We start from the raw sequence: 20,583 nt of genomic DNA on the forward strand, positions 1-20,583 counted from the left end.
ACCCCAGGGCCTTTGCACTGCTGTGGAACCCCAGAGCTCCAGGGAACCTCAGTTTGACAACTTTTGAACAAGTCACTGCCTGCCTCTCCCACTAGCCTAGATAAAGAGCTAAAGGCTCAGAGAGGGGGAATGACTTGCCAGAGCCACTTAAATTAGTGGCAGATCCCAGTGGAGGGCTGTTTCCTGACCACCCTGCCCCCTCCTCCAAACCACGGGCTCTGGGAAGGAGAGGTGGTGCCCTTGGGAGGTCTTGGGCAGGGGTGGGATGTAACTGGGGGGCCCAGCTGATTCCCGCCCCTTCCACTCCAGGCCTGGCCTCCACGCAGGCACAGAGTGTGCCGGTCATCAACAGCATGGGCAGCAGCCTGACCACCCTGCAGCCCGTCCAGTTCTCCCAGCCGCTGCACCCCTCCTACCAGCAGCCGCTCATGCCACCTGTGCAGAGCCACGTGACCCAGAGCCCCTTCATGGCCACCATGGCTCAGCTGCAGAGCCCCCACGGTGAGCGCCCTGTGCCCCACACAGGGGGAGATGATGATAGAGGTTGGCTGTCGGTGGATGCACGGGAAAGGGGTGCCTGGCAGGCACTGCAGTCTGAGTGTGTCTCTGGAACAAGCGTGTTTCCGTGACTGAGGGTGTCCGCAGGCCACAGTGTGTTCCCATGTGAATGCATGTATCCATGTCTGCGCACATGACTGCTTGTGTGAGCAGATCCCTAGTGCGTGTCTGGGTGTGTATCGGTTGTGCATGCGTTTGTGTGTGCGTGCCCGTGTTTCTCTGAAACTCTTAGGACCATATGAATTTCTAAAATCTATTCAGATTTTAGAGAAGTAATCTGGGGCCAGGCGTGGTGGCTCATGCCTGTAATCCCAGCACTTTGGGAGGCCGAGGTGGGTGGATCACTTGAGGTCAGGAGTTCGAGACCCGCCTGGCCAACGCGGTGAAACCCCGTCTCTACTAAAAGTACAAAAATTGGCCTGGTGTGGAGGCACGTGCCTGTAGTCCCAGCTACTTGGGAGGCTGAGGCAGAAGAATCGCTTGAACCTGGGAGGCGGAGGTTGCAGTGAGCTGAGATTGTGCCACTGCACTCCAGCCTGGGCAACAGAGTGAGACTCTGCCAAAAAAAAAAAAAAGAAAAAAAGAAAAAAGAAAGAAAAGTAATTTGGTGGATATGCCAGCTATCACATAACACTCCCAGCAGGGTTTAAGACAGCCCCCTGTGATCAAAGCACTGCTATTTCTGCAGCCAAAGATAGGATTTCCACAAGGCAGTTTAAACACTCATAACCTCATGTCAGGTTCAGGCTGGGTTTTGCCACCAAATGAGCTCTAGTGCCAATCTTAAGGAAATCTTTTGGTTTCAGACCTTTTTGGAATTTGGGACTGGGTGAAGAGATTTGGGGCCTGTATATGTCTGTGTGTACATGGTTGAGAGTGTATGTGTTACGTTTTTATCTGAGTCACTGTGAGAATGTGTGGTTTATGTGCGTTTTCCTAGCGTGTGTGTGTCTCTTGTAGGGTCTATGTGTCTCCTGAGGGGTGGGTGGAGGTGCTGTAGGCAAAACATGGGGTTATATTTGGAAAGGTGGCCTGGAGATGGAAGTACTGCTGTCCTCTGCCTTGCTCGTTGACAGGGGCCACCTGAACTTACTACACAGCACCTGAGTTTAGTACAGTAGCACCTGTGCTCAGTACATAGCACCTGTGCTTAGTACATAGCGCCTGCATTTAGTACAGTAGCACCTGCGCTTAGTACGTAGCACCTGTGCTTAGTACAGTAGCCCTGCACCCGCACCTCCCGTTCCCTTTCATACCTGCTATCTCCAGGTGACAAGAGGAGCTGGGGTTGGTTTCTGGCCGCCTCCAGGCTCCCCTGCATCAATCGCAGCTGAGCAGTTCCCTGTAATGGGGAGAGGGTCTGTCCCTCTATCTGGAGCCCCCAGTTTTGAAAATCAGCCCTGGATCTCCAGCTGCTGCCCAGTCTGGCTGTTCAGCAGGCCCCGTGCCCCCCTTTCCCCAGTCTTGAGGCCTGGGACTAGGGCTGTCAGGCACGTCTGCCACGTCTGCCCCTCTCTCCCCTGCGGCCAGCCCTCTACAGCCACAAGCCCGAGGTGGCCCAGTACACCCACACGGGCCTGCTCCCGCAGACTATGCTCATCACCGACACCACCAACCTGAGCGCCCTGGCCAGCCTCACGCCCACCAAGCAGGTAAGGTCCAGGCCTGCTGGCCCTCCCTCGGCCTGTGACAGAGCCCCTCACCCCCACATCCCCCGGGCTCAGGAGGCTGCTCTGCTCCCCCAGGTCTTCACCTCAGACACTGAGGCCTCCAGTGAGTCCGGGCTTCACACGCCGGCATCTCAGGCCACCACCCTCCACGTCCCCAGCCAGGACCCTGCCGGCATCCAGCACCTGCAGCCGGCCCACCGGCTCAGCGCCAGCCCCACGGGTGAGAGGCCCTGGCTCCACCCCCTCCCTTACTGTCCCTGCCCCCTTCCATGTTGGTCCCACCCCTTTTGTTGCTGTCCGTCACTGTGGGGCTGTGCATGCAGCAGGCCTAGGGCTGCCTCGAAGAAGCACTGGCAGGCATGGGGGGTGGGGTGGGGTTCCCCGCCTCCCAGACACGGCCTGTGTGCCCATGAAGCCCAAGAGGCACAGGCGACCCCAGGAAGACGGGGCCCACCTTACAAGAACATCTCAGGGACTGGATTGAGGAAAAAGATGAAGTAATCATTAGAGGCAGTGGAGGGTAACGATAAGGACCAGGTCTGTGAGCCAGAAGCGACTCTTGCACGGCTTGGCTCAGGGTTGAACATTCTTTGAATTTGTTGCCAACATTTCAAAATCAGGAATTTTCACATAGAAATCTGGATTTCTGGCATCTTTTGGAAAATTGGAAAAATTCATATTCCCATATAACAGTGCACCAGGCCTCACTGCATCCACTCACATTGGCGCCAATGACCCCTGGCGGTGGGGCGGTCACCTGAGTTTGTCATCTATGATGTCATTGCCAGGAGTGGGCACTTTCGAGTCAGGTGGGTGGGCTTTGCAGCCTGCCTTTTTGCAAGCTGCCCCCTTTCTATAAGGTTCCTGGACCCGGCCCTGGCAGCTGTCATGACAGCCACTGAGACCATTCTGTGTCCTGGCATTCACCCCATGAGGCGTGTCCATGATCACCCCCATTTTACAGATGAGAAAGTGGACACTCAAGGAGGGGAGGGACTTGCCTCATCTCCCACAGCTACCAGATGGCAGGGCCAGGACTCGAACCCAGGTCCAACCTCAAAGCCCATTCTCTTAACCATTGCCATCAGTCAGGGTTCTCCAGGAACACAGAACCAATAGATTTATTTGAAGGACTTGGCTCATGTCTGCGGGGGCTGGCAGGCCTGAAATCTGTTGCTGGCAGCTCCAGGGAGTGAATTCTGCAGACTTGAGGCAGAATTCCTTCTTCTCTGGGGAACCGGTTTTTGCTCTTACGGCCTTCCACTGATGCAGGAGGCCCACCCATATTTTCAGGGTAATCTCCTTCACTCAAAGCCAACTGATTGTGGCGTTAACCACATCTACAAAGCATCTGCATTCACAGCAGCACCTAGATTAGCATTTGGCTCAGCCTAGCCAAGCCAACACGTACAACTACCTACCACGGCATCTCACCGGGACTTCTCCAGTGTTCCCACTAAGATGTATTGAGGCCACTCCCTGGGCGGCCCCGGACCCTGGCTGGGAGGCTCCCTTTGTTAAGAACCCAGGATAGAGGTGTGACTTTGGGGTTCCTGTTATCTGCTGTGATCCAGGAGGTGTGGCCCTGCCTCCCCATCCCGAATACCCCTAGGGACAGGCAGGTGGGGTGGGTGTGGGTGGCTGGTGGGTGGCCAGCAGCCTTGTTTGCCTCCGCAGTGTCCTCCAGCAGCCTGGTGCTGTACCAGAGCTCAGACTCCAGCAACGGCCATAGCCACCTGCTGCCATCCAACCACAGCGTCATTGAGACCTTCATCTCCACACAGATGGCCTCTTCCTCCCAGTAACCACGGCACCTGGGCCCTGGGGCCTGTACTGCCTGCTTGGGGGGTGATGAGGGCAGCAGCCAGCCCTGCCTGGAGGACCTGAGCCTGCCGAGCTCCTGTGGCCCTTCCTGGACAGCTGTGCCTCGCTCCCCACTCTGCTCTGATGCATCAGGAAGGGAGGGCTCTGAGGCACCCCAACCCGCGGAGGGCTGCTCGGGTTGCACAGGAGGGGGTCGTGGAGAGCTAGGGGCAAAGCCTGTTCATGGCAGATGTAGAAGGGACTGTCGTTGCTGTGTGGGATACAGTCTTCTTACTTGGAACTGAAGGGGGCGGCCTATGACTTGGGCACCCCCAGCCTGGGCCTATGGAGAGCCCTGGGACCGCTACACCACTCTGGCAGCCACACTTCTCAGGACACAGGCCTGTGTAGCTGTGACCTGCTGAGCTCTGAGAGGCCCTGGATCAGCGTGGCCTTGTTCTGTCACCAATGCACCCACCGGGCCACTCCATCCTGCCCCAACTCCTTCTAGCTAGTGACCCACATGCCATTTGTACTGACCCCATCACCTACTCACACAGGCATTTCCTGGGTGGCTACTCTGTGCCACAGCCTGGGGCTCCAATGCCTGAGCCCAGGGAGGCCGAAGCTAACAGGGAAGGCAGGCAGGGCTCTCCCGGCTTCCCCTGTCCCCAGCGATTCCCTCTCCCAGGCCCCATGACCTCCAGCTTTCCTGTATTTGTTCCCAAGAGCATCACGCCTCTGAGGCCAGCCTGGCCTCCTGCCTCTACTGGGAAGGCTACTTCAGGGCTGGGAAGTCGTCCTTACTCCTGTGGGAGCCTCGCGACCCGTCCCAAGTCCAGGTCCTGGTGGGGCAGCTCCTCTGTCTCGAGGGCCCTGCAGACCCTGCCCTTGTTTGGGGCAGGAGTAGCTGAGCTCAGAAGGCAGCAAGGCCTGAGCAGCTGAGCAAGGCCCGAGCAGCTGAGCAAGGCCTGAGCAGCTGGCCAAGCTAAGGTACCCAGGAGAAGAAAGAGGTGACCCCAGGGCACAGGAGCTACCTGTGTGGACAGGACTAACACTCAGAAGCCTGGGGGCCTGGCTAGCTGAAAGCAGTTCGCAGCCACCCTGAGGAGTCTGAGGTCCTGAGCACCGTCAGGAGGGACAAAGGAGCCTGTGAACCCAGGGCAAGCATGGTCCCACATCCCTGGGCCTGCTGCTGAGAACCTGGCCCTCAGTGCACCGCGTCCACCCTGGGATTCAGGAAAATGCCTGGGGTGACCCGGCACCCCCTGCAGCTTGTAGCCAGCCGGGGCGAGTGGCACGTTTATTTAACTTTTAGTAAAGTCAAGGAGAAATGCGGTGGAAATTTCTTGCTTGTCCACAAATCATTCAGATGGGGTTTGGGCAGGTAGAGGGAGGCTGGGGCAGGCCAGGAGCCTGCGAAGAGGAGACGGGCTCCAGCACCCACGCTCTCACACCCCACGTCTCTGCTTTTCTTGCTCTGCTAAGACTCTAATGACAAAGCCAGATTTCATCTTAACCTCAAGCTTCTACTTTTTAAAAAAAATTTTGTTTTGGAGACAGGGTCTCACTGTCACCCAGGCTGGACTGCAGTGGGATTATACAGCTCACTGCAGCCTTGACCTCCTGGACTAAAGGGATCCTCCCACCTCAGCCTCACAAGCAGCTGGGACCACAGGCGCTCACTACCATGCCCAACTAATTTTTGTATTTTTTTTTTCTAGAGACGAGGTTTCGCCATGTTGCCCAGGCTGGTCTGGAACTCGGCTCAGGTGATCCACCTGCCTCGGCCTCCCAAAGTGCTGGGATTACAGGTGTGAGCCACCATGCCTGGCCATGAGCTTCTATTTCTTTTCTTTTTTTTTTTTGAGATAGGGTCTTGCTCCATTGCCTAGGCTAGAGTGCAGTGGCGCAATCTCGGCTCACTGCAACCTCTACCTCCTGGGTTCAAGCGATTCTCCTACCTCAGCCTCCTGAGTAGCTGGGATTACGGGCGTGTGTCAACATGCTCAGCTAATTTTTGTATTTTTAGTAGAGTTGGGGTCTCGCCATGTTGGCCAGGCTGGTCTCAAACTCCTGGCCTCAATTGATCCACCCTCCTTGGCCTCCCAAAATGCTTGGATTACAGGCGTGAGCCACTGCACCCAGCCACAAGCTTCTACTTCGTGCAGAATGCCTTTCTCCCATGAAACCTAGTCCACGAGTGCTATGACACTTCCTGAAGTCTTGGGTGGGGTGAATGCACAAATCCTGGGGGTGTAGAGAGGAGGAGGATGTTTACTTAAAATGTCTTAAGGTTCAGCATTGACAGAGAGGCAATATCCAAATCACTCTTAAGTTTTGTTTTGGGTCCTCTGACAATTGAGTTTCCATAATCTGGTCGGCTCAGAGACACCATCATGTGTGGTATATTCACAAATGCAGACAAAGAAAATTCTAGAAAGCCAGGGGTGAAAAAGCTCTCCTTTCTCAGACAATCCTGTGGAGTCTATGTGGGCTAAGGAGAGAAGAACAAAAGCTTCTCTGGGCCTTGGCCTCTTGGGGATCCCTTCTCTCATTTTCTAAAAACTGTTTCTCACACCAGGCTAAGGAGGTGGTGAGGAAGGTCTCCCTTCCCCTGCCCACCGCAGACGGTTCTAGGGAGATGGAGGTTTCACCACTTGGCCATTAGTCTCAAATAACCGGAAGGTTCCTTTTTTCCTGAGGTCATGAAATGTTCTGGAACCACAGCGCCCCCCGCCAGCCCTCTGTGGGAGCACAGAGGGGCAGGCCTTGATTGGGCTTCTCACCCTACAGCCACTTTTTTGGCCCAACTCTCGAGCAAGCCCTCATCACCATCAGGGTCTCATGGGCAGTCTGGGTTTGCCAGCCCAGTCCTTGAACTTGGAGAGGGAGGTGGAGCTTGGAAATTCCTTGTCCCCGGGGCGGGGGGGGGCACCTTGTCCTTGGAGCTGGCTGAGCCCTGTGCCCACGGCTGGGTTCAGTTTGCAGGTACAGCTGTGGCACTCTTTGCTGGTGGGAATGGAGAGGCCTCGCTGGCCTTCTTTGCCTTTTTCTTCTTTTTCTTCCTTTTGGTCCCAAGTGACACCTGGTCCCCGTTGAGCTCACCTGACTTCTGCTTCTGGACTGTGGCCATGCTGGTGGGAGTGGTGGCAGCGACAGCCGAGTCGACACTGGCCACCTTCTTGGCTTTCTTTTTCAACTTCCTTTTCTTCTTTGCCTCCTTCTCCACTGTGCCAGGGCTGTGGATGGCTGACTCCTGCAGAATGTCGGACGCCGACACAGCTGCCTCCCGGCACCGCCGCCACTCCTCGTCACTGTCCTCACTGCTGCAACAAGAGGGTACCCTGGGTTAGCTGGAGTCAGGACACAGCCCCAGAGCTGCCTCTCGCTGTCCTCCCTCGGTCCAGGTCACCAGAAGGTGGCCGCAGAGGGAGGCAGGTAGTGAGTTCAGGCTTGGGAGTGAGGCCAACCTGGCTTCCAATACTGGCTTCTGGGCGTAGCAGCCTTGTGACCTCCTTAAGTGACTTAACCTCTCTGACTGTATCATCTATAAAATGGGGATCTTAACAGAGTCCAGGCCTCCCAGGGATGTCCCAGGAAGCAACTATGATCAAGTGAGGTGTCTGGCCCAAGACAGGTGCTCAAAAGCAGTAAACATCCAAAGCCGCCGCCAAGAGGGCTTTCTCTCCCGCTGAGCTCACGATTTCTCTAGCTGCCTGACAGGGTCGCTGCCTTGGCCTGGTCCTGACTGGAGTCTGCTTGGCTATTCCGGGGAACCCACCGAGACAGAAGAGGAGAAAAAAGGAGGGGACGTGAGGAGAGGTGTGAGTTCTCACCTGGAGCTGGAGGGCTGTCGCTTTCGGCGGGGTTGGGGAGACTCTTCCTTCTCACGGTCTCCAGGGACAGATGTGAAGAAAAGGCGGAAACCTAAGATTCAAAGGGGCAGAGTCAAACAAAAACAAAACAAAACAAAAAGAAACATAAACAAAACAAAACAAAAAAGAAACAAAAAAGAAAAAATTTTAAAAAGGAAAACAAAAGAAACAAAGAAAGAAAAAATAGAGAAACAAAAAAGAAAAAAATTTTAAAAAGACACAAATTAAAAAAATTTTAAAAAGAAACAATAACAAAAAAACCCAACCAACCAAACAAAAAAAAAGGGGCAGCGTCAGCACCCCCAGATGCCAGCCCCTCCTCCCAGGTGCCAGGTGCTGAAGGTGCCCGCCTCTGCCCTCAGGAGCTCCTGGTCCAGAGGCAAAGACCCAGGAATCGGTCGTCTAACTACAAAGTGATTCTGCATCTGCCAAGAGTCGTGCTGATGCCTGATGGAGCCAGTGGAGGGCGCGCTGGAGCAGGAGCCAGCAGCCACATCAGCTCAGCAAGCCCTCAGAGGCTTCTGGAAGTCAGCACTTGAGCTCCTGACCTAAGGCAGCCTTCAAAGTGGCAATGTGTTGGTACAGGACAGACGCAGATGGGCGAGGCTGTGGAGGGCAGCAGTAAAGTGCTCCTGCTCAGGGTGACACAGACAAGGCCACCTCAGGCAAATGACTTCGTTTCTCAGGGCCTCAGTCTCCTTGTCTGTACATGGGGTTCAGTCATAATACCTGCCTCACCACAGGGGCTGAGCAGATGAAAGAATGGTGTGGTGGCTCATGCCTGTAACCCCAGCACTTTGGGAGTCTGAGGCGGGAGGACAGCTTGAGGCCAGGACCAGCCTGGGCAACATGACAGAACCCTGTCTCTAAAAAAAATACAAAAATTAGCCAGGTGTGGTGGTGCACACCTGTAGTCCCAGAACTTTGGAAGGCTAAGGTGGGCAGATGGCTTGAGGCCAGGAGTTCAAGACCAGCCTGGGCAACATAGCGAGATCCTGTCTCTAAAGAAAATAAATAATTAGCCAGGGGTGGTGGTGTGTGTCTGTGGTCCCAGCTACTCAGGAAGTTGAGGTGGGAGGACTGCTTGGGTCCGGGAGGTTGAGGCTGCATCGAGCTGTAATCGCTCCACTGCACTCCAGCCTAGGTGGCAGAGCGAGTTCCTATCTAAAAAAAAGAATATACCAAAACTGTTTTGCCCAGCTCCAGACACACATTAGGTGCTTAATAAATGATAGCTTCTATTAAGTATAACCACTCACCATCATCCTCTGAAGCAGCTTTCTGTACCTTAGCTTTTGTTGGCTCCTTTGCTGCTTCTGAGATGGTAATGAAGCTACAGGGAGAGGAGATGGTTGATTTAAGATGAGATTTTTGGATAACAACAAAAATAATTAAAAAAATTCTTTTTCAAGTGGAGGGGATGGGGCATGTGATTGTAAATGCAAAAGCAAAAGCGTGCAGGCCTAGTAAGAGGGCTGATGGTCTGGTTACAACATGCTGACCAGCCTCTGCCATGCGAACTGCGGTGCTTCATTTCTTTAAAGCCCACTTTATTCCAGTAAGTGTTGAAGAAGTTTTAAAGACATAGTAAAACAAAATGAGGCCAGGCATGGTGGCTCATGCCTGTAATCCTAGCATTTTGGGAGGCTGAGGCGGGCAGATCATGAGGCCAGGAGATCGAGACCATTCTGGCTAACACAGTGAAACCCCATCTCTACTAAAAATACAAAAAATTAGCCAGGCGTGGTGGCGGGCGCCTGTAGTCCCAGCTACTTGGGAGGCTGAGGCAGGAGAATGGCGTGAACCTGGGAGGCGGAGCTTGCAGTGAACTGAGATTGCGCCACTGCGCTCCAGCCTGGGCGACAGAGCAAGACTCCATCTCCAAAAAAAAAAAAAAGAATTTAACAAAATGAATGCAATTTCAAATAGGACAAAGAGATATAAGGGCAAGAGGAACAGAAAGACCTAGAAATGTAGTCAGGAAGTCCTATACACTTGTTAGAGAGAGGGCATACATTTTGCTCTGAGCTTCCTAGCAGCAAGCATGAAAAGGGAAATATGACCAATCTAGAAAACTGGTTCAGAGGACAGCTTCTGGAGCAGGGCAGACCTATTTTTAAATTTTTTTTTTTAATTAAAAGAAATTGGAGATAATTGTAGACATGCAGTAGCAACAAATAATGCAGAGGTTCCATAGACCCTCCATCCATTTTCTCACAATGGTAACACTGTGCCTCACTATAGTACAATATCACAACTAGGAAATGCAAATTGATCCAGTTCATAGACCTCATTCAGACTTCAGAGACCTGGGTTTTGAATCCTGGTTTTGTCACTTATTAGCTATGTCCCTTAAGCAAACGACTTTATCTCTCTGAGCCTCTGTTATCCACCTGTGCAGTGGGAACGATGAAGGTCCCTACCTCTTAAGGTTGTCACAAGGATTGAAGGGGAAAATGGATATCAAGCACTTGTGGCACACGGCCTGGCCACAAGTAGCTGCTCAGTAAATGGTAGCTATGATGATGATGCAGATGATGACTGTCATCAAGAAAAGCTTCGGCCTTCACAGGATCTCTAACATAAAAATAAACCACATTTCTCTAGAGGCACAAGGCCAGGAAGCATGTGTCTGGTGAGTGCGGATGGAGATGCCACTGTGCATGGCAGAGAACAAGGCTCTCAGCAATGCCCTCGAGGCAGACGCAGCAATGCCCTGGGTGCTTTCCCTAACCTCCCTTCCTGTATGCCAAAGGCGCCCCCCCAAGCCCTGTTCAGGAAAAGCAACCTGGGGAGAGGGTAATAGAGATGATGCCACCCAGGCACCTGTTCTTGACCCCACACAGTGGTTCAATGGTGGCCACCAGGGGCATTTGGCAATGTCTGGAGACATTTTTGGATGTCACAACTGGTGGGGTGAATGCTACTATCATCTAGTAGGTAGAGGACAGGGATGTTGGTAAACATCCTATAATGGGAAGAAGGATAGACCCCCACGACAAATGCTACTCAAAGATGTCAGTAGCGCCAAGGTTGAGAGACACTGACCTAACACTAGGGACCAAATGCAGTATCATTTACATTTCTTTTTTTTTTTTGAGATGGGGTCTCACTCTGTCACCCAGGCTGGAGTGCAGTGGCATGATCTCAGCTCACTGCAACCTCTGCATCCTGGGTTCAAACGATTCTCCTACCTCAGCCTCCCAAGTAGCTGGGATAACAGGTGCACGCCACCATGCCCAGCTAATTTTTGCATTTTTAGTAGAGATGGGGTCTCACCATGTTGGCCAGGCTGGTCTCGAACTCCTGTCCTCAAATGATCCACCCGCTTCAGCCTCCCAAAGTGCTGGGATCAGAGGCATGAGCTGCCATGCCTGGCCTAAGGTATCATTTAGATTTCTTTGGAGAAACATGAAAACGCTGCAGGGAATATTCTAACCATGGCTGACTGGCATTTCTACTGCAGAAACATCTCTGTGACTCAGTGCAATGCCAAGCAGGCCCTGTTCAGCCTGAAGCCAGAGAGTCACAAAGGAAAACTGCTCCCACAGGCTGAAATGCAGCTGCCTTCCTAAACACCTCCTCTACATTCTCCAATTGAGGGGAACCCTGTGGGGTTCAGGCTGCGGGGCTCTGGCCCATCATTCTGTCTCGGGAGAATAGCTGGTTCACACTTTGGGAAGGCTCATTTGTCCTTTTTGATATCTACTTCGATTGGAATGACAATGGCCCCAAATCCTGCCTCATCTCCCTTTCAAAACCCTGCCAGGGCTCTGCCAGTCAGGAACAGGTCTAGACCAGTGTATCCCAAGACCTGTTCCACAGGTTGTTGACTGGTCTTCCATGGAACAAAGGCACTGTGGTCAAACAAGTTTGGAAAATGCTAGGCTAAACAGTTACACAGGTCTCTTCACTACAGGAATTCTCAGAGCCTTGAATATACTACTATGGCTTGCAGTCTGCAAGGACATGTGGAGGTATGTAGATTGCAGTGTTTCTCACACTTCTTTGCTGTTGGACCTCCTTTTTTCTAGAGCCACGCTTTGGGCTAGTGCTAGAATCCAAATGTTTGCGTCCTCCCCAAATTCTTATGGTGAAATCCTCACCCCAGCTGGGCATGGTGGCTTACACCTGCAATCCCAGCACTCTGGGAGGCCGAGCCAGGTGGATCACTTGAAGTCAGGAGTTCGAGACCAGCCTGGCCAACATAATGAAAACCCATTTCTACTAAAAATGCAAAAAGTACAAAAAATTAGCCAAGCATGGTGGGTGCGCACCTGTAACCCCAGCTACTCAGGAGGCTGAGGCATGAAAATCGCTTGAACCCAGGAAGTGGAGGTTGCTGTGAGCCGAGATTGCGCCACTGTGCTCCAGAGGGAGACTCTGTCACCAAAAAAAGAAAAGAAAAAGAGAAATCCTCAACCCAAGGTATTAGGATTAGGAGATGGGGGCCTTTGAGAGGTGATTAGGTCGTGAGGGTGGAGCCTTCATGAATGAAATTGGTGCTCCTATAAAAAAGGTCTGAGAGACACCCCTCACCCATTCCACTATGTGAGGACACAGTAGGAAGGCGCCATCTGTACTGGCAAGAGGGCTCTCCCCAGACACTGAATCTGCTGGTGCCTTGATCTTGGACTTCTCAGCCTCCAAAATGTGAGAAATCCATTGATTTTGTTTATAAGCTACCCAGTTTATGTTATCTCGTTATAGCAGCCCATACGGACTGAAACAGGTTGTCTTCCTTGACACCTACTTTAGGAATGCCAACCTGAATCCTTACCGACTGGGTTATCAACCTGTGCTGAGAATGTAAGATAGAGACCTGGCACAGCGTCTAGCACACAGAAGGCACCCAAGAAATAGGAACACGGTCCTTCCTTGCCCTCGTGGCGGGAATGAGCTTCTCGATGTTCCTCTCTTACTCTCAAGGTTGCAGGATAATGCGGGGTTAAGAACATGGGCTTGGCCCGGCACAGTGGCTCACGCTTGTAATCCCAGCACTTTGGGAGGCCAAGGCAGGCAGATCACTTGAGGTCAGGAGTTCGAGATCAGCCTGGTCAACATGGTGAAACCCCGTCTCTACTAAACACAAAAATTAGCCTGGTGTGGTGGCGGGTGCCTGTAATCCCAGCTACTTGGGAGGCTGAGGCATGAGAATCGCTTGAACCCAGAAGGTGGAGGCTGCAGTGAGCCAAGATTGTGCCACTGCACGCCAGCAGAGCAAGACTCTGTCTCAAAAAACAAAACAAAACAAAAAAATGTGGGCTTGGAGTCAGACGCACTTGGGTTGGAAGCCCAATTCTGTTCCCTCCTGGGTTCTGAATCCTGTCACTTAGTAGCACCATCCCCTGGGCAAATGACTTTGCCTCTCTGAGCCTCAGTTACCCACCTGTACAGTGGGAATGATAACAGTCCCTACCTCTCAGAGTCATCAGAAGGATTAAATGAGAAAATGGACATCAAGCACTTAGCACAGAGCCTGGCCACAAACAGTTGGCTCAGTAAATGGTAGCTACGACGATGATGTGACTTCAAGCAAACATGTCTCCTTGCTGACAGCCTGTTTCCTCACCTGGAGAATAAAGGTAACAACAGGACCCACATGATAATGTTGTTTATGAATGCAGGGAGATGACATATGCCAGGTGCCTGCTACCGTGCCAGCCTGGACACCGTGAGCACTCAGCCAACGTGAGCCATTGCTGTTCATATTAACAAGGGCAGGAGAGGAGAAACTGCACCTTTGTTTACCTGTCCAGCAGGGCTCCCAGCTTCTTGGCTACGTGGGCTCGGAATTCAGGGGTGGTCTGAAGCTCATTGCCATCTTGTTCATGCTCATCGACCTTATGCCTACAACACACACAAAGAGACCTCACTTCCTGCCTGCTCAGAAGCTGTCCCCATGAGCGCAGGGACCATGTGTGTCTTGTTCACCTGGAAATGCCAGGCATGTAGCCTAGCATCTGGCACACGCAGGGGATCAGTATTTGTTGAATGAATAAGTGAAACTTGAACCCAAAGTGCATAATACCTGAGGCTCGGTTGGGAGGTTGACAACTGGTTATTTGCAGCACCTGTGGAAAAATGAAAATTAGGGCATTTATAGAGGAAACAATGACCAACAACAAATGCGTGCCAGGCACTATTTTCAGCAGCTTAAAATACATATAACTCATATATATACATACATATGTAACTCATATATATTATATTTATATATAACTTCAAATAGTTATATATCCATAACTTCAAATAGTTACATATATAATTTAGTTATATATGTCTATAATATAGTTACATATTTTATGTAAGTACATTTTTTATATATATAACTTAGTTATATAACTTAAAATAGTTATATATATAACTTAGTTATATATACATAAAACTTAAAATAGTTATATATGTAACTTAAAATATATATAACACATATAACTCAGTGAATCTTCCCAACAACCCAATTGGAGGGGTTACAATTATCCCATTTTGCAGAAGAAATGTCAAAGAGATGTAAAATAACTTGGCCAGAGTCAAATACCTAATAAGTGACAGGGGTGGGCTGAGGGCCCAGGCCATCTGACTCCTGAGCCCCCTCTTAACCACCACGCTGTGCTGAACAGGCAGGTCTAAGTGTGATTTGAATGCACAGTTTAATGCCTGCCTGGCTGTGTGCTAAGTGCCATGGAAGACAGAGAGAGAAAGTGGCTCTTTTGTGGATCACATTTTTCAAGCCAAAACAGTGGGGATGCCTGGCCTTTTGGTCATTCCCTCAAACCAGATACTGAATGCCTTTTATTAACCAGGTGTTGTCATTGCTGAGCAACTTACTCGACTACCACTGTCTGCAGGAGCTTACATTCTAGTTGGTGGAGAGAGATGATAAACACACATACATAAACAAAATGTAAAGTTGGATAATGGTAAGCGTATGGAAAAAAACAGAAACAAAGTAGGCGAGAGAGGCGGGGAGTGTTAGGCTGGGGATTGTTATATAAAGGTGGGCAGAGAGGGCTTCATTGATAAGGCAACATTTGAACAGATATTTGAGAGAGGAGAGGGAGTGAACCAAGTGGACATGTGGGACACAGCCTTCCAGGCAGAGGGAAAGCATCTGCAAAGGCCCTGAGACTGGAGCCTGCTTTGTGTGTTTAGAACCAGCAAAGAGGTCAGTGTGACCAGAGCCCGCCCAGTAAACCGGGAGCAGCAGAGATGGAGAACTCAGAGGGGCCAAATCATGAAGGGCCCTGACATGGGCCAACGGGAGGACCTGGACTTTGAGGAGGAGGAGCTCTGGAACTGAGCAGAGGAAGGACATAAACTGACCTGGGTTTTGACAGAACATCTTTGGCTGCTGTGCAGCGTGAGACTGTTGGGGCAAAGGCAGGAACACGGAGTCTGCTGCAGTAATTGATGTGGTGAGAATTGGCTGGACTCCAGATAGATGCACTTTTAAGATGGAGTCAAGGCCGGGCGCGGTGGCTCACGCCTGTAATCCCAGCACTTTGGGAGGCCGAGGCGGGCAGATCACGAGGTCACGAGATCGAGATCATCCTGGTCAACATGGTGAAACCCCGTCTCTACTAAAAAATACAAAAATTAGCTGGGTGTGGTGGCACACACCTGTAGTCCCAACTACTTGAGAAGCTGAGGCAGGAGAATCGCTTGAACCCAGGAGGCGGAGGTTGCAGTGAGCCAAGATCATGCTACTGCACTCCAGCCTGGTGACAGAGCGAGACTCCGTCTAAAAAAAAAAAAAAAAGATGGAGTCAATAGGATTCACTGATGGACTGACTACAGGGCGTGAGAAATGAGTGAAAGTTAGCTATGAGGTTTCTGACTTAACTAACAAGACAAAACGTGCTTGTATATTTAAGGGGCCAACTGAACAAAGTGGACACTTGGTAGCTCCGGGCCCAGTGGAGGGCCATGGTGAATGAAACAGCTCCATGGGGGCACTGCTGTGTTTATGTCATCACCCATACACATTGCATCTGTGTCCTAGTACGTTGTGGTCGATGTCACTGTACTCCAGAGCACAACACAAGATGCTAAACATGCCCCATGCTCCTGAAGGTGGGTAATGTGGGGGCCTGGATGGACAGTCTTTAAAGACCTGGTCTTTCGTCTTCAGCACATAATCACTCGGAAGAAGAGCATCTCTTCCATCATGACTACAGTGTGATGAAGGTGAGGTACCGTCAGGGAACAGAAACAGTATTACAGAGGGAGACGGTTCAGTTGAGTCCTGGCTCTGCCACCAAGCTGTGTGATGCTAGGCAAGTCACTTTATCTCCCTGAGCCTTTGTTTTTCTATAAAATGGGAATACGATTACCAACCTTCTGGAGTCAGTTTTGTGGACACTGTTTCCATACCCATCCCCTTCCTGGATTTGTAAGCTACTTGAATACATGGTCTGCCTCTTTTTATCTTTATATCCCCAGATCCTGCCATAATATCTTGGTTTGAATTGATTGTCAGAAAAATAAATCAAAGTATATGCTACCCTAAAATTAAAGTGGTTTGAGTGACCAGTTCATCACTGGATTTAAGAGCTGTCTCTAGAGGTTACATAAATAAAATAGTGACCTATATTTCCACATAGTCATGGACCAAAGGGTGGGAGTTTTGACCACAATAGACACTTGTCCATGGCAGAGTGGCACAGCAGCAATGAAGAGCATGGACTTGGAGTCAGGTAGGCCTGGATTTATGCGGTTCTGCCACTCACAAATTGGACAACCTTGGCCAAGTTATTTCACCATTATGAGCATCAGTTTTCTGTAAAATGGGGCTAATACACCCTTTTGTGGCATTGCTGGGAAGATGAAAACAGACAACAAATACAAAGTGTTTAGAACAGGGGCAAAAAGTAAATTCTCAACTCCTGGTGGCTATTACTAGACGCACTCAAGAATGTAATCTAGGCTGGGTGTGGTGGCTTATGCCTGTAATCCCAGCACTTTGGGAGGCCACGGTGGGCAGATCACCTGAGGTCATAAGTTCGAGACCAGCCTGGCCAACACGGTGAAACCCTGTCTCTAATAAAAATACAAAAAAAAAAATTAGCTGGGCCTGGTGGCAGGTGCCTGTAATCCCAGCTACTTAGGAGGCTGAGGCAGGAGAATTGCTTGAGCCTGGGAGGCGGAGGTTGCAGGGAGCCAAGATCGCGCCATTGCACTCCAGCCTTGGTAACAGAGCGAGACTCCGTCTCAAAAAGAAAAAAAAGACCAGGCGCAGTGGCTCACACCTGTAATCCCAGCACTTTGGAGGGCCGAGGCAGGTGGATTGCCTGAGGTCTGGAGTTCGAGACCAGCCTGGCCAACACGGTGAAACCCTGTCTGTACTAAAAATACAAAAAATTAGCTGGGCGTGGTGGCAGGCGCCTGTAATCCCAGCTACTAGGGAGGCTGAGGCAGGAGAATCACTTGAACCCAGGAGGCAGAGGTTGCAGTAAGCTGAGATCGTGCTATTGCACTGCAGTCTGGGCAACAAGAGTGAAATTCCATGTCAAAAAAAAAATGCAAAAACAAACAAACAAAACTAGAAGCCGGGCATGGTGGCTCACACCTGTAATCTCAGCACTTTGAAGGTTGAGAAGGGAGGATCACTTGAGCCCAGGAGTTCGAGACCAGCCTGGGCAACGTGGCAAAACCCCATCTCTACAAAAAATACAAAAAGTAGCTGGGACTATACATCTGTAGTCTCAGCTACTTGGGAGGCTGAGGTGGGAGGATCATCTGAGCAGGGGGAGGTCGAGGTTGCAATGAGCCATGATTGTGTCAGCCTCGGTAACGGAATGAGACCTAGTCTTGAAAAAAAAAAGAGCAAGAATTAGGCAGGAGGAGGAAAGCAGTCCATGTGGAAAGACCAATCACATATTTGCCACCATGTATTGGGCCTTTAAGATGTGCCAAGCACTGTAGATTGCATTATCTCAGTTACTTCTCAACCTTATGGGGTGGGTACTATCACTACCTGCACTGTACAGATGAGGACATTTAGGTACAGTGAGATTTAAGTACTTTGCTCAAGTTCCCACTGCTAATGAGTGAGATGGAAAGGCAGATCTGTAAATAGAACTTGCAGAGAAAACTGTGGTTATGGTACTAGGGGGCGAGGGCGGCAGACTATGGTCTGGAAGCTACCTACAGGAAGCGCAGTATGGCAGGAGGGAAGGAAGGGAGAGGAAGGCAATGGATCACCAAAGTGCTTGTAAGTCCTTTTAAACAAATCCAGCGGTTCTTAACCTTGCTTTGCCATAGCCTTCTCTAACAGCCTGGTGAAGCCTGGTTCTCTTCTCAGAGTAATGTTTTAAATGCATGAAATGCAACATATAGGATTACAAACAAAATCAATGATACCAAAATTTAATTATCATGATAGTAAACAACCAAACTTGTGATGTATGTGCTTCTTACATCTTAGATATAGAGATGGGTCTAAAAATTAGAGTGGCACATTTTAAATCAGGGATGAGTGTAAATGACTTTTTTCCCAATGTCTTATTATCAATAAAATGATATATTGATATCTGTATCTGCAAAGATTGTAATGAGATATGAAAATCTATGACTTCTGTTGGGATAAAGTAACGGTATTGCCAGAACTATTGTGGCTTAGTGCTTGCATGACTGAAAGAGATGCTAAAATTCAGTCAGAGATGAATAGAAAGAACCCTTGGGTTCTATCCATGATTAGGCCCCTTGATGTTGCGGGGTTCTGTATTTATTCCCAGGGCACTAGGGAGTCACGGTCAGAGTGATGTGCTGGGCACTGCTCTTGACAACAACCTCCAGGGTGGGAGAACGTGTTGGAGGTGGGGAAAGGCTGGCTGCGAGAATACCGGGAGGGGGCTGTTGCAGTTATCTCGAAGAGACGGCGGCCTTCCCAGTGTGGGGCAGTGAGGATAGACCCAAGGAAGGAGAATCAAAAGACATTTGGGTACCTCAGTTTCCCCGACTGGGATAATGAAATACCCTCCCTACTGCACCTGCCCATGCTTTCAATCTGCACTACACCCAGTCCCTGGAGCTCTCTCGGGGAAGGAAGTCCAGTCCCAGTGACTCTCTCCTCACCATCCATCCTCTCAGGCTCCGGGGGAAGATCCCACGCCCCTCAGCCGGTCTCCCCAGACATAGTATCCTACCGGCTCTTGGCTTCACTGCCACATGCGGGCGACGCTCCAACCCCCAGGCCGGCATTGCCGCCTCGCGGCACCGCTCCAGCTCCTCCGCATCGCTACTGCTGTTACTACTTTCCAAATCGCTCACAGTGCCACTGGGCGCCTCCATCTTGAACCACCGCAAAGGATTGTGGAGAACACCGCCGTTATCAAGCCTCCTGCACGACCTCACGTGAGAGGAGAGGCGCGAGGCATTGTGGGGATTGTAGTTCCAAGGCTTGGACCGCCATTGGCCATGAACTGTACTGGGTTGGGGATACCAGGTGGGAATGGGGAGGTGGGCGGTTCTCAAAGGCAAGAGCTAGAAGGGCCTAAGAGATTAACTTCTCCAATCATTTCTTGATGACGAGATCTCCAGAGGGGAAGGGAATCTCCTAAGGAGTTAATGACAGACCCAGGATTAGTGCCCAGGTTTTGATTCAATGTCATTTATTCTAGTAATTTCCCAGTCCAGCTGGGCCTAAGAAACACCTTAGAGAGCTGGTTAAACTGCAGACTTTTGGGTCTCACAAAAAATACTAACAGAATCAGAATCTCTGATAAGTGGAATCCAGGAATCTGTATTTCCTTTAATAGCCTAGGGCCTTACTACTTAGAATATAGTCCATGAGCCAGAAGCATTGGTAACACCTGGGAGCTAATGCAGAATCCAGGCCGGGTGCGGTGGCTCACGCGTGTAATCCCAACACTTTGGGAGGCTGAGGGGGGCAGATCACAAGGTCGGGAGTTCGAGACCAGCCTGGCCAACATAGTGAAACCCCATCTCTACTAAAAATACAAAAATTAGCTGGGCATGGTGGCACGCACCTGTAGTCCCAGCTACTCGGGAGGCTGAGGCAGGAAAATCACTTGAACCTGGGAGGTGGAGGTTGAGGTGAGCCGAGATCGTGCCACTGCACTCCAGCCTGGGCAACAAAGTGAGACTCTGTCTCAAAAAAAAAAAAAAAAGAAAGAAAAGAAATGCAGAATCCTGTCCAGGCACGGTGGCTCACATCTGTAATCCCAACACTTTGGGAGGCCGAGGCGGGCAGATCATGAGGTCAGGAGTTCGAGACTAGCCTGACCAACATGGTGAAACCCCATCTCTACTAAAAATACAAAAATTAGCCAGGCGTCGTGGCGGGCACCTGTAATCCCAGCTACTCTGGAGGCTGAGGCAGGAGAATCGCTTGAACCTGGAAGGCGGAGGTTGCAGTGAGCCAAGATAGCACCATTGCACTCCAGCCTGGGTGACAAAGCAAGACTCCATCTCAAAAAAAAAAAGAAAAGAAAAAAAGAAATGCAGAATCCTTGGTGGTGTGCACCTTGTAGTCCTAGTTTCTCTGGAGACTAAGGCAGGAGGATGGCCTGAGTCCAGGAGTTCAAGGTTGCAGTGACCTCTGATGGTGCCACTGCACCCTGCCTGGGCTACATAGCCAGACCTTGTCTCTAAAAAAAGAAAGAAAAAAAGAAATGCAGAATCCTGGGCTCCACCACAAACCCACTGAATCA

At 50.7% G+C, this 20,583-nt stretch overlaps 2 protein-coding genes and 1 long non-coding RNA gene across 11 annotated transcripts in view; 1 reads left to right on the forward strand and 2 right to left on the reverse strand.

The window, feature by feature from the left end:
• LOC129049356 (uncharacterized) overlaps window positions 1-2,142 on the reverse strand; it is a 25,290-nt gene extending 23,148 nt beyond the window's left edge. Inside the window, exon 1 of the long non-coding RNA XR_008512403.2 lies at window positions 1,815-2,142. This is a non-coding gene — a long non-coding RNA (uncharacterized LOC129049356). The remainder of the gene's footprint in view (window positions 1-1,814) is intronic.
• HNF1A (HNF1 homeobox A) overlaps window positions 1-5,376 on the forward strand; it is a 24,027-nt gene extending 18,651 nt beyond the window's left edge. The window contains exons 7-10 of one of the 3 annotated variants that reach the window (XM_024257198.3): window positions 310-501; window positions 2,089-2,210; window positions 2,304-2,448; window positions 3,906-5,376. In XM_024257198.3, the coding sequence (XP_024112966.1) occupies window positions 310-501; window positions 2,089-2,210; window positions 2,304-2,448; window positions 3,906-4,033 (587 nt within the window). In that variant the 3' untranslated portion in view covers window positions 4,034-5,376. Of the gene's footprint in view, window positions 1-309; window positions 502-2,088; window positions 2,449-3,905 lie in introns of all 3 variants that reach the window. The other 2 variants (XM_024257196.3, XM_054528332.2) reach the window with 2 other exon arrangements.
• Window positions 5,377-6,288: 912 nt separating this feature from the next.
• C10H12orf43 (chromosome 10 C12orf43 homolog) lies at window positions 6,289-19,225 on the reverse strand. Of its 7 annotated transcripts, none has more exons than XM_009248323.4 (6): window positions 19,057-19,225; window positions 13,941-13,983; window positions 13,661-13,759; window positions 9,169-9,242; window positions 7,871-7,961; window positions 6,289-7,357 (listed from the first exon to the last, which is right to left on the reverse strand). In XM_009248323.4, the coding sequence occupies exons 1-6, from the start codon at window positions 19,199-19,201 to the stop codon at window positions 7,012-7,014; spliced, it is 798 nt and encodes a 265-aa protein (XP_009246598.2). In that variant the 5' UTR covers window positions 19,202-19,225; the 3' UTR covers window positions 6,289-7,011. The 7 variants fall into 7 exon arrangements, with proteins under 7 accessions (XP_009246598.2, XP_002823917.3, XP_024112967.2 ...); XM_002823871.6 differs by having other exon boundaries at window positions 6,289-7,360; XM_024257199.3 differs by lacking the exon at window positions 19,057-19,225 and adding an exon at window positions 15,233-15,490 and having other exon boundaries at window positions 6,289-7,360.
• Window positions 19,226-20,583: the final 1,358 nt, after the last annotated feature.

The sequence above is a fragment of the Pongo abelii genome, chromosome 10 (genome assembly GCF_028885655.2).
Source record: "Pongo abelii isolate AG06213 chromosome 10, NHGRI_mPonAbe1-v2.0_pri, whole genome shotgun sequence".
NCBI lineage: Eukaryota > Metazoa > Chordata > Mammalia > Primates > Hominidae > Pongo > Pongo abelii.

Bases quoted from the DNA above. Each gene is read 5' to 3' on its own strand.
- C10H12orf43 (XM_002823871.6), bottom strand. From the start codon at position 19,201: ATGGAGGCGCCCAGTGGCACTGTGAGCGATTTGGAAAGTAGTAACAGC. The intron at 13,760-13,940 runs GTATTATGCACT...TGTGTGTTGTAG, and splicing joins ACCTCCCAACCGAGCCTCAG to GCATAAGGTCGATGAGCATG. The intron at 7,361-7,870 runs GTGAGAACTCAC...CTCTTGTTGCAG, and splicing joins CGACAGCCCTCCAGCTCCAG to CAGTGAGGACAGTGACGAGG.